The 12214-nt window shown below is 36.4% G+C and overlaps 1 protein-coding gene across 3 annotated transcripts in view; it reads left to right on the top strand.

Annotated features, from left to right (window-relative positions):
* The window catches only part of SCFD1 (sec1 family domain containing 1), a 101107-nt gene that overhangs the window by 54361 nt on the left and 34532 nt on the right, over positions 1-12214 (top strand). For all 3 annotated transcript variants that reach the window (XM_053670492.1, XM_053670493.1, XM_053670494.1), the window contains 3 exons: positions 4033-4129; positions 8196-8266; positions 9974-10053. In XM_053670492.1, coding sequence (XP_053526467.1) covers positions 4033-4129; positions 8196-8266; positions 9974-10053 — 248 coding nt within the window. The remainder of the gene's footprint in view (positions 1-4032; positions 4130-8195; positions 8267-9973; positions 10054-12214) is intronic.

The following is a 12214-nucleotide window of genomic DNA, read 5'->3' as shown; positions in this document are numbered from 1 at the left end:
CTACTACTGCTCTGGTAACCTTGAGTAATATACGTTTCTGTGTGTCTGTTTCTTCATCTTTAATATGAGACTAATAATTTCTGGCTCCTAGTATTATTTGGAGAATTAAAATGAGATAGTCTTATCTCACTAGTTTTTAAACACTGTTTTCTAGTACACTTGAAACATTTAATTGGTTACTTGTATCCACTTTATGTTTAGGGTCTGCAGAAGGTTTGGTTTGAAAGAGAGGGTTCCGGGGTTCAGTATTTAAAAAAATTTGAATGCCATAGCTCTAAGTAAAGTGCTTGTACATAATAGATACTGAAAGATACCTGTTCTCTTAGGCAGGTTAGAAAATTTTTACTCAATCCATTCCTTCCTTCATGGAACTCTCTCGCAGATAGCATACCGAAAGCCTTGGTTACTTTTGTTTAACAGCCTCATTGAGGTATATATAATTCATGTCCCATGTAATTCTAAAAAAATTACTGTTTAAAATTTACAAGTCGGTGTTTTTTAGTGTATTCACACACACAGTTGTACAACCGCACCCATCGTATATTTTAGAACATTTTTTTCACCTCCCAAAGAAGCTCCCTACCCATTACCAGTCAAACTAAGTTGCTTTTAGATTTTGTTTTCATTGCTTATTAGAAGTTAAAGTGTGAGTAAATTAATATATCAGGAAGAACAAAACGAATCTAATGTTTCTTTACTGATTGTATCATTTCATTTAGCGTACTTAGTTTTATACATCAAATCACTTAAGTCTACATTGTTTATACATTTTTCACCTTTAGAAGTTCATTAATCTACTTTCATGACTTTTATCTTTTTAGTCCTCATCTGAGAATACTTTTTAATTTATTTTTTTAAAGACTTTGTTGATTTTTAAAGAGGGGTTAGGGAGGAAGAAAGAAAGGGAGAGAAACATCAGTGTGAGAGAGAAACTTTGATCCGTAGCCTCTCTCTCACACACCAGCATGGACCATGCTGCGACCTAGGCAGGTGCCCTGACCCAGAATCAATCTGGTGACCTTTCATCTTTGCAGGACAACACCCAACCAACCAAGCCAGGGCAGTAGGGCTCTGTGTTTGTTTATTTTGTTTGTTTGTTTTAATTGAAGAGAGGAAGGGAGAAGAAGAAAGAAGCATCAATCCATTGCCTCCCATTTGTGCCCTAACTAGGCATTGAACCCAAAACCTAAGTATGTGCCCTGACTAGAAATTCAGTTTGTAAATGTTTTGGTGTACGGACAGTGTTCCAACCGAGCCACCCAGCCGGGCCATGATTTTTTTTAAATTTATTTATTGATTTTTTTTTTAAATTTTAGAGAGACGGGAAGGGAGAGAAAGAGTCAGAAACATCAGTTTGTTGTTCCACTTATTTATGCATTCATTGGTTGATTCTTGTATGTGCCCTAAGGATCCAACCCACAACTTGATTCATCAGGACACCGCTCTTAACCAACTAAGCTCCCCAGCCAGGGCTCGTGACTTTTACAGACGACTGCTTATCTGTGTATGTCCTGATCTTAGCTTAGAAATTCAGCAGTTGTTGTGTCAAGTCCTTGTTATGAGCCACGGCGCTTCATTAGACTATTAGGGTTAGATGACTAAGTAGATACCCTCTAGGATGTTTATACTTTTAAAAGGATAGCATGAAAATAAAAGAGAATAATGTGAGATCATTGTTATTGTGGAGAGGTATGCAAAGTGCTGTTGGTACACATTTAAAGGAGTAATAAATTCTAAGAGCTGAGAAAGAGACCGGGGGAGGGGCAAGACGCGGAAAAAACAGATTGAAGAAAGAGTTGCAAAGAAACTGGTCCTTGAACAATGAGTAGAATTCACCAGGCAGGAGATTAAAGAGGAATATATTTTTAAAAAGCTAAGGGAATAATCGGAGCCTATGCCTAGATACACCGTGTTTAATGAAAAGTGAGTTATTTGATATGACTGGAGGGAACTTACCCCAGTGTACAGTGGTTGAACAGCTCGGTTAGCTGGGACAGGTTGTGTGAGGCTGCAGGTCAGCCAGCCTAACACTTTACTTTATTACTTCCCCCTCCCCCATTTCTGGTGTCAGCCTACAGATAATTAGCCTTTCCCAAACTAATATTTGCATTAACATAATTGCTACTACCATCATCCTAGTTTCCCAGGAGTTGTCTTTGACTTTTTTCACTGCTTTGCTTTTCATAGCCATTCTCATGTAATTATTCATTATCTGTGTCTTCCTCTCCACGTCCACAGCCATCTCCAGGGTCTCTTTCCCGGGATCTCTCTCTCTTTCATCCATTTTTAATATTATATTTTTCTATTCCTAAAATTTTACCTCATCTTTTTTGCTGTTCAAAATAGATTTGTACAGTAGCTAAAATAGCTCCTATATCAGGAAGTCTGAAGAAGATGAAGGGACAAAAAGTTTATAAATAGAAAAACCCTCCTAAACTTTACTATAATCTTATCAGGAGCTCATTGATAAGGAAATTCTCAATGTACTGAGGTGAGGTATATTGTTGAGTGAAAGCAAGGGACAAAGGAATACAAGTATCACCTTTTGTGTCAGAAAATGGAGGGATGTTGGGTTATAGACCCTGTTTGCTTACATTTGCAAGAAAAAAAAAGACTGAAAAACTATACAAGAAACAAATATCCATAGGAATGAGTAGAAATAGGGTAGAAGAGACCAGGGATGAGGACAGATCTCAGTGTGTACTTTTTTATGTTGTTTGGAATTTTAAACTGAATATTTCATCTATTTAAAACTCTGGCCTTGTGTGCCACTGGGGAGCAGTGGGACTGAGGGACTCTGACTGGTCTCCTTTCGCCTCATATGAAGCCACTTCTTAGCCTGCCATTCAGGTTTCTCCAGTCTGATTATGTTTTTGTACGTTCCTGTTAACCTAAATGAACTTATCTGTCCATGTCTACAGATCATTTTAAAAAGTCAGCTCAAATTTTACCACTTCCTCCTCCACAATTGGTTAACCATTTAATTCTGTCATCCAGCTTAATATATTTATGTTCTGTATTTATGTATTGGTTCTTTGTTGGCATCTATAAATATTCTAACTTATTTCATAAATGGTTTCTGTTCCCCCTTAGATCAGTGATTTTCAGTTGGCATCCCTCAAGAATTTTTGAAACACATGATACTGGACTGTTTAGTCAGGGGCATTGACCTCCTTTTCCTTAGATCAGCAAATAAAAAAGTAACAACAGCCAATACAACAATTGCCATTGGCTATGATTGAATCTAAATTATACCTGTTTTTTGTCAGATTAGCAAAAAGTATATTTTTGGCATGCCACAGAATTTTAGTGATTAGTGTACGCCATGGGATGAAGAAGGTTGAAAACCACTGCCTTAGATTGTTAACACCTTCGATAGAAAACCTCTTCTTTTCTCGTTTGTATTATCTGAAACATAATTTAATAGACACTTAGTAATAATTTTTATTTCCTGTGGAGGATCCTAACATGTTCATTTCATTTGCATAATTTTGATCAACAAATTTTAAATTGGGGAAAAGGTGTCATACTGGAAAGCTAAGTGTGACTACTTTTCCATTATCGAAAATCAAAGTATTAAGTGGGACCTTTAATGAGAAAATTTTATCTAAAAATACATGAAAAGCAATTTAATTAGGATAACTTTCTGTTCAGTTAAGGTGAAAATATATGGATTTGCGCACTAGAGAAACCCCCATAACATGGCTATTAATTTGCATGGAATCCAGTAGTATTTGTGTGCTGGTTACTGATGCACAGGGCGTTGAGGTCTCTGTGATGTCTAGCTTTGCTGATGTAAGTACGACATGCAGAATTAATTTTGAATTTATAAGTCAAATACGGTAAACAAAATAGTCTGTTGTTTTTTATGTTAAATATATGATCAGAATTCAGAAACTTTAAATAAAGGCTACTAGGGAATGATCTTTGCTTTTAAAATTGATCATAGAAAATAGAAACTTGTAAACTGAGAAGCCTCTAGTGTGTGTTTATTATTTGAGGTATTCTAATCTCATATTTATTTTGAAACAGGCAAGAAAACTAGATGTGTATTTTGAATGTGAAGAAAAAATAATGAGCAAAACTACTCTGGATAAATCTCTTCTAGATATAATATCAGACCCTGATGGTATGTACCATAAATTTGAGATTAATGTAAGTTTCACATCTGATGGATCCAGCATTTTCAATTTTAGGAAAATGTGAATAGAATTAATGTTTTTCTGACAATCTGTGTTGATAATGAGATAATTAAATGAAGTACGTTCTATTGAGAAGTTTGTAGCATAGCAGTTCATAAAGTAGAAAATGGTTTGCATTTTATTCCATTGAACTTTTCTTTGATGGTATTTAAGCACTTTTTGTATTTATTCATTTAAAGTGATACATCTTAGCTCAATTTCTTCTAATTCCAGGAAGATTTGAAGGTACAACATTCAAAGTAAGGGTCTCTAAGTGATACACTTCTCTAATTACTCTGGTTTAAGCCTAGAGTTTTCTAAAAAGATGTATTTAAAACTGAATTGTATTTTAAATATATAGTGAATTCACTTTTTAAAAAAATCCTCACCTGAAGGTATGTTTTTATTGATTTGAGGGAGAGCAAGAGAAAAACATCTATGTGAGAGAAAAATCATGCTCCCTGACCAGGAGCGAATCCACAACCCCCAGTGTAGGTGCATACTCTGACTGGGAACCGAAAACCCTATCCTTTCGGCTACCGGACAGTGCTCTAGCAATCTGAGCTACCCAGCCAGGACTTAGGGAATTAACTTTTAAAGAAACTCTTTAGTCAATCTCTTTATATTTTATATTCATCTAAATATTTGTATGTTAGCTTTTTCTTAAAATAAGGTATAACTAGTTGTACTTGGAAAATGTAATTTAGTCATTGCTTTCCATTATAATGATGGGATCTACGTAGGATTTTAGCCTCTGAAAATCTATAAATGTAAGAGACTTATTGATCTTTTCAGAGTAGTTTTCAATTCTGATCTCAGCTCTTTTTATTTGCACAAAAACTACTCACCTGAATGATGATGATTTTTGAGTTAGAGTTTTGGTATGAGTTTTAGACTTTACTTCAAATTGAAAAGCAATTTTTTAAAAGTCACAATTGTTTGTGATTAAAGGTTCCATTCATAAAACTTCTGAGAAGCCATAAGTATCACTCATACTTTTAAAAGCTAGATTTGTAGTGAGATCATAGTATTTTAAATATTTGCACTTTATAATGAAAAAATGCAAAATATATATGTCCATTACTTCAGAGTTATTTACAATAGCTTGAGTAAAATTAAAGCAATAGCATGTTGATAAAATGGCAAATAGAACTTTTCTTTTTCCTTTTCCCTTCCTTTCTCTTTTTTTTTTTTGTTTTTGCATTTTTGCTTAATACCTCCACCCACCCCCACCCAGTTTCAAACAACTTATTTTTAAAGATGTTAAATAAGGCGGAATAAGGTAGGCATTTATGCCAAGTAGAAGTCTGGTCTCACTTTCGCCCAGAACAAGATGATGGAACCTGAGCAGAAGGAGAAGGGCTCGTCCGTGTGGGGTGATGGGAGGGTTCGTAACCGAGCACAAGGTGTTCACATCGAGTGACGTGAGCAGTGTGCACACATAGGAACACCCTGCCCTGGGCTGCACAGGTCAACCCATCACCAACTCAGAGGGGGTGAGAAGTATGGCCAGGCATGTAGGTGGGTCCATTGTAGGGAATTAGAGCCCAAGTGGAGTAAGAAGGCTTCCATGCAGGCAAGAGATAGCAGCAGAGATAAGATCTTTATTATATACTGGGGACTGGTTAAATAAGATAATATGAAGGCAGTCAGTGAAGAAAGTTACAAATATGGAAAGGTAGAAAACCAGAATGAATCCTGCAATGTTAGATTGGAATTAAAGGAGTTGGCGTGGGCTTAGTATATATTCAGTATGTCAGAGAAATAAATAGCGTGTGTGTACTTAAAATATGTATATTCCAGCTCTGCCAACTGAGCAGGACTGGGAGCAACTCTAATCCATTAGTAAGGTTTTAGTTTATAAATACCATTTTACTCTAGGACTCATTGGAGAAGTAGTTGACTCCAGAGCTGAGGTAGGGAAAGAATGTATATGATGAGCTGAAAACTAACTTTAAAACAGAGTGCAGTTACAGTAGAAACTTAGGTGTGACAAGAGGATCTAGGCTGTAGCTACAGGCTCTAGAGTAGTTGTAAAGGGTGCATTTTTACAATTTCCTTTTGGTTCCCCTGTGATTCATTGATTTTAAGCATCCGGATGCTCTATAACCTTTGTCATCATGACTCTTAACCTTAGCAGAGGTTTTGGGCTGTTTATTTACACTGTAGCAACTATAAAATGTTTATCCTTGAAGAATGGGAACTCTTCCTTCTTTAAGCAGAATTATATGCCTACTATAAGAACAGGCTGTGCTAAATGCCGAGGATATTAAAAGCAACAGCATGGACTCACAGGCACTAAAATTCTGTGGGAGGGACACTTTCCTATCTTAGGAGACATGGTCCCAAGAGCCTAAAGCAAGGCCCATTCCTTTTTTTTTCCTCCAGATATTTTTTATATTTTTTACATTATTTTTATTGTATTTTTTATTACTATTTATCGGCCTATTTATTATATCCTCTTCCATTTCTATCTACTTCCTCTCTTTTTTCTCTAGCTGCTTAGTCACAGTTGCAGTAAATGTACATTGGGGCAGGGTAACTAAAACCAAAGCTTTTGGCTAGAACACCAAAAAGGGAGGGCCAGGGGAACTGGGAAGTACCAGGGAGGCTGCAGAGAGAAAGGAGCCCAGGAAAGCAACCCCATCAAGTTATTTATAAATTCCTGGACTCACCATTGAACTGCATACCTGTGAATCTGATCCTGAACAGCATTCCAAAGACCATGAGGTGACGGTCTAGATGGCATCCCAGTTCCTATGTCTGCCACTGGGCCGTACGGTCCCAATGGCACTACAGAGGTTTTGAAATTAGAATCAGCAGTGGAACCACAGCCCACAAGAAGGTGGTAGGAACTCTGGCCTGAACCCAGCCAGGCTAATTACCTGCTAATACAAAAATACCAGCTTTCTCCTAGGATTTAAATAAGACCATGGATCTCATAACTTAATATTCAAAGTGTACAAGGTATTGTATTTATTGGTAAACATGAGGACTTTGGAGAAAGCTTTGTATTATTTCTTTTCATATATAGAGAGTAAGGATAATTTGAGAATGGGTGTCTGGATTTTTTTTTAAGATTTTATTCTTAGAGGGGAAGGAGGGTAGTGTCTGGATTCTAACCATATATTTTTAAAAATCGATGGTTCCTCAGTCATGTTTTGAAAAAATTCTAGTTTTTATTCTGTAATAAAGTATAACAATTATGATTTCTTGAGAATTAGGACACACAGTTTGAAGAGTGCATATTGTTATTCGTTGAGTAGTGGAGCTGAGTTACCTATGACTTTTATCACTTTGCACCTAAGTAAACCTAGTAGCAGAGGGGAGAACAGATTATTTTCTCTGGACAGTTTGGGGCTCTGGGTAACAGGAATAGTAGCCCAAGGTGCTCACTGCAAGCAAGAAATTTCTTTGAACTTTTATGTTCTGTCTTAAAATTTCAGACAAATGTGTTATGCATAACACATCAGTGTTTAATATAAATGTATTATTTTCCTAAATATTAACATAAGTGATGTAAGGCCCTTCAGACCAATTTGAGAAGTATGACCTTAGACTAAGCTAGGTGATTTTAGCCAACAAGGTTTCAAAACCTCCTGGTTTCCCAGGACAATCCCATTTTAATGCCAGTTGTCCTTAAACGACTGTTACTGGCGTCCCCTTTCCATCATAGTAGTACCGGGTTTTAGAATTGTATGATTACCGTACCTGTATTTTTCTTTCTTTTTGGGTTTATATCTAAAAGATAAATCTCAATATAATACAGAGTTTGGAAGATAGAACAGAGATACTGCTATATCTCATCTCTTTAATCCCAAAGCATAAAATCTTTTTCCATATTTGTATTTCATCTGATTGTAATTCATAGTGTTTATAACCTTAAATCAGCCAAATCAAGAACTATATTTGTCTAGTCACATTTAGATATGCCTCAAATGTTTATATAAATGTTAATTAAATACTTAACCAGAAGTATGAAGGGTTTTTAAAATTCTGTTTTCCCCTATGTAGCAGGAACTCCAGAAGATAAAATGAGGCTGTTTCTTATCTATTATATAAGTACGCAGCAGGCACCTTCTGAGGTAGGTCCTGTGCATTCGTTTATTGAGCAGAAAGGGAAATAACTTGTTTGTTGCAAAAATAGAAGTGAAGATCACTGTGGCCAGATAACTACTTCATTCCTTTTTTTTTTTTAAGAAAAACAGTTTGTTAAGGCTGGTTCTATTTAGTGCTGAGTTTTGTAGCAGTTTTTATTATCACCAAAAGAACTGTCCTCTCATTAAGTGTGTGGCCACTTTCAAGTTGTTGTAATATGAACTGAATTCAAGTAGCCAAAATCCTTATTTCTGGAAAATAGCTATTCTAAACTAAGTTAATGAAGTTTGTGATGCTTTTGGAAAGGTTGGTCTTGTCAGTGTCCATTATAGAGGAGGATTCACTTGAAGGAAAGTATCCATTGTTCCCAAAAGTTCTATAAAAAGTTGGGATACTTTGTATTGCAACAAAATAACTGCGTTTATGTCAGAATAAATTCCTAAGAATGATTGGAAAATGACAGATTTTCCTTCTAGAGGACTTTTTTCTCACTGGAAGTGTGGTGACGGGTAATTTAATTGTTTGGGGGTTTTTTTCTGCAGTGAGTCATCAGTTGCTTTTGAAGAAAAAAATATTTGAGTATGTACAGGCAGTTATCTACTCTGCAGGAAAGCAGTGATTTTTACATTAGTTGTGCTGCTGGGTTAGAGACCTTGTGAACTCTTTCTTTCTCATGCTAACTCAGTATTGTTTTACTGGATAAGCATCAAGTAAAGCAACAGAAAGCTCTGAGGTGACTTTTAAACTCTTTTCCTTTGCTGGTAGCATTTGTTTTCTTTAATGTCTGGTATATTGCAAGGCATTTGACCAAAAATCTTTGGCATCTTAAAAAAAGCAAATTAAACCTATCATTTGCTTTGGGCCAGTTTTACTTTACCTAGGGATACATCTGTTGACTTTTATTTTAATTCAGTAAGAATGTGTCATTTTCTCAAGAATATATGATTTTAAAACTTAATTAAGGATTTTTGAAATTTGGCCATATTATTTTATTTTTATTTATTTTTGGTAAGGATTATGTTTTTTCATAAATTTAAGTGATCATTAAGAGGCTTGAAGCAAATTATGGCTACTGATAATCAGATTAATAGCCTCAAAAATGGAAAGTAGTAAACATCTCTGGTTGAAGGTGAGCTTAAAGGTCTTATAAAACTTTTATAATGGAGTCACTCCTAAAAATTATACAATTTCAGTTAGAATTACTCATTAGGAAATTAAAAAGAGCTAGAAAGTGAAAACAGTCATTTAAAAAGTGTAACACAGTTTCTGTTCCTTTAATGAATTTGGGCCTCTGCAGTGAACGTGAGACGGGAGAACCTACATCTCAGTGCCCTTGTGGCGGTGCCTTCCTCTTGGGTTGCTCGTTTTGAAATATTCTTCATCAAGCCAAGAATTCTTTCATTTAATGCTTTTCCTAAAGAAAGGCAATCTATTTCAGTTGGAGAGAAAAAACTGACTCTTTTGGACTTACCAAGGGATGACAAAATACAGTGTTTTATGGGTAATTTGGGAGTCCGTCAAAGATAATTTTCATTATATGTGGTTTTTGTCTCACTACAGATACAGCTGCACTCTACTTGGGTTCCTCAAATTCAGACTCACCTTTGATCTAACTTTTTGAGTAATCAAATAACAAACAAAATGGTCTTTTTCATAAAGGAAATGTTTTTGTCATTGTTCTTTGCTTATTTCAGGCTGATTTGGAGCAATACAAAAAAGCCTTAACTGATGCGGGATGCAACCTTAATCCTTTGCAATATATCAAACAATGGAAGTAAGTTTTATTTTCTGTTTCAATGTTTTCATTTAGGAGAGTACAGTGGAAGTTGAATTCTAAAGAAAGTGGCAGTGTTACTAAGAAAGTTGAACAATGACTTAGTATTTTTTTATTCAATTATATATTCTCTTATCTGTTCCACCTATTTACAATTTAATATTACATAAAAGAGTGATGTCTTTCTTTCCTGGACATGTTTATCCTTTTTCACTGATAAGATGAATAAGTCAAAGAATAAAGTTTGGGATCAAATGTCCCAGAAATATTAAAGGAAAATTTTAATTTCACTAGTAATCTGAAAAATGGAAATTAACATAATGCAAAGATTTACAAAATAGTATGCGAAGCATACAAGCATATTAATTAGTGAGTTTATACTCTGCTATTAGAAATATAGACTTCCGCCAAGATGGGAGGCATAAGTGGAAGCACTGTGCCTTCTCGCACAACCAAGTTTAAAAACAAAAACCAAGTTTTAGCAACAAAAACGCAGCCAAACCACAGAAAATTGAACTACACAGAAGCCTGACAACAACGAACCCTTCATCCAAACCAGTAAGAGGGGCAGAGCCAGCAAGCAGACGGAACCAGGTGAGCAACCCAGGTCCGCCGGCAGCTGTGGGCGGATCCCAGGTGTGGAGAAGCGGGCAGACCCACTGAGGGCTGACCGAGGTCACACATTCACATGCAGATAAACCCTTGAAGGAGCAAGCAGTGAGACGGACCTCGTAGGCCGCAGCGGCAGAGGGAACCGCCATTGTCCCTCTCTGACACTGCCCCCACATACAGCGTTAGAAACCAGCACCCCGGGTGGCCCCGCCCTCGTAAGCAACTAAGGCTCCGCTCCTCATATGTAACAGGTACAAACAGATCAAAACATGGCTCAAGAACAACTCAGAGCCCATAAATCTAAGCTATGAAGAAATAGCCAAACTTTCAGATGCACAGTTCAAAACACTGCTGATCAGGATGCTCACAGAACTGGTTGATTTTAGTCACAAATTAGAGGAACATATGAAGGCTAAACTAATTGAAATTAATGGAAATGCACAGGAAACCAATAGTGATGGAAAGGAAACTGGGACTCAAATCAGAGGAGTGGACCAGAAGGAGGAAAAAAATGACCAAACAGAAAAGAATGAAGAAACAAGAATTCAAAAAAATGAGGAGAGGCTTCGGAACCTTCAGGACATCTTTAAACGTTCCAACATCCGAATTATAGGGGTACCAGAAGGGGAAGAGGAACAGCCACAAGTGGAAAACTTATTTGAACAAATAATAAAGGAGAACTTCCCCATTCTGGCAAAGGAAATAGACTTCCAGGATATCCAGGAAGCTCAGAGAGTCCCAAAGAAGTTGGACCCAAGAAAAAACACACCAAGGCACATCATCATTATATTAGCCAGGATTCAAATGAAGGAGAGAATCCTAGAAGCAGCAAGAGGTAAGGGGACAGTCACCTACAAAGGAGTCCCCATCAGACTGTCAGCGGATTTCTCAGAAGAGACCTTCCAGGCAAGAAGGGGCTGGAAAGAAGTATTCCAAGTCATGAAATCCAAAGACCTACAACCAAGATTGCTCTATCCAGCAAAGCTTTCATTTAGAATGGAAGGACAGATAAAGTGCTTCTCAGATAAGATCAAATTCAAGGAGTTCATCATCAAGCCCTTATTATATGAAATTTTAAAAGGACTTACCTAAGAAAAAGAAGATAAAAAAGATGAACAGTGAAAGGACAGCAAACTCACAGTTATTAACCACACCTAAAACAAAAGCAAACTAAGAGGACAGCTAGATGAGAAGCAGAACCATAGAAATGAAGATCACATGGAAGGTTAGCGACAGGGGAGTGGGAGAAGGAGAAGGGGGGAGAAGTTACAGAAAATAAGTAGCATAGATGGTAGGTAGAAAATAGATAGGGGGGAGGGCAAGAATAATATGGGAAATATAGAATCTAAAGAAGTTGAGACACATGGTCATAAACTAAAGGGGAAGGAATGGTGGAGAGGGTGTGCAGGGGGGAGGGGAATAAGGGGGGAATAGAACAACTGTAATGGCATAATTAATAAATATATTTAAAAAAGAAATATAAATTATCACATTTTTGCTGCATGATATAAAGATTTTTAATAAAGTCCCTAAAACTTCTACTCTTGAG

This window comes from Artibeus jamaicensis, unplaced genomic scaffold, assembly GCF_021234435.1.
Source record: "Artibeus jamaicensis isolate MK-2021 breed Jamaican fruit bat unplaced genomic scaffold, CSHL_Jam_final contig_588, whole genome shotgun sequence".
NCBI classification, from domain to species: Eukaryota; Metazoa; Chordata; class Mammalia; order Chiroptera; family Phyllostomidae; genus Artibeus; species Artibeus jamaicensis.
Note: the sequence above shows the minus strand (reverse complement) of the source record. Positions and strands in the feature narration are given on the sequence as shown.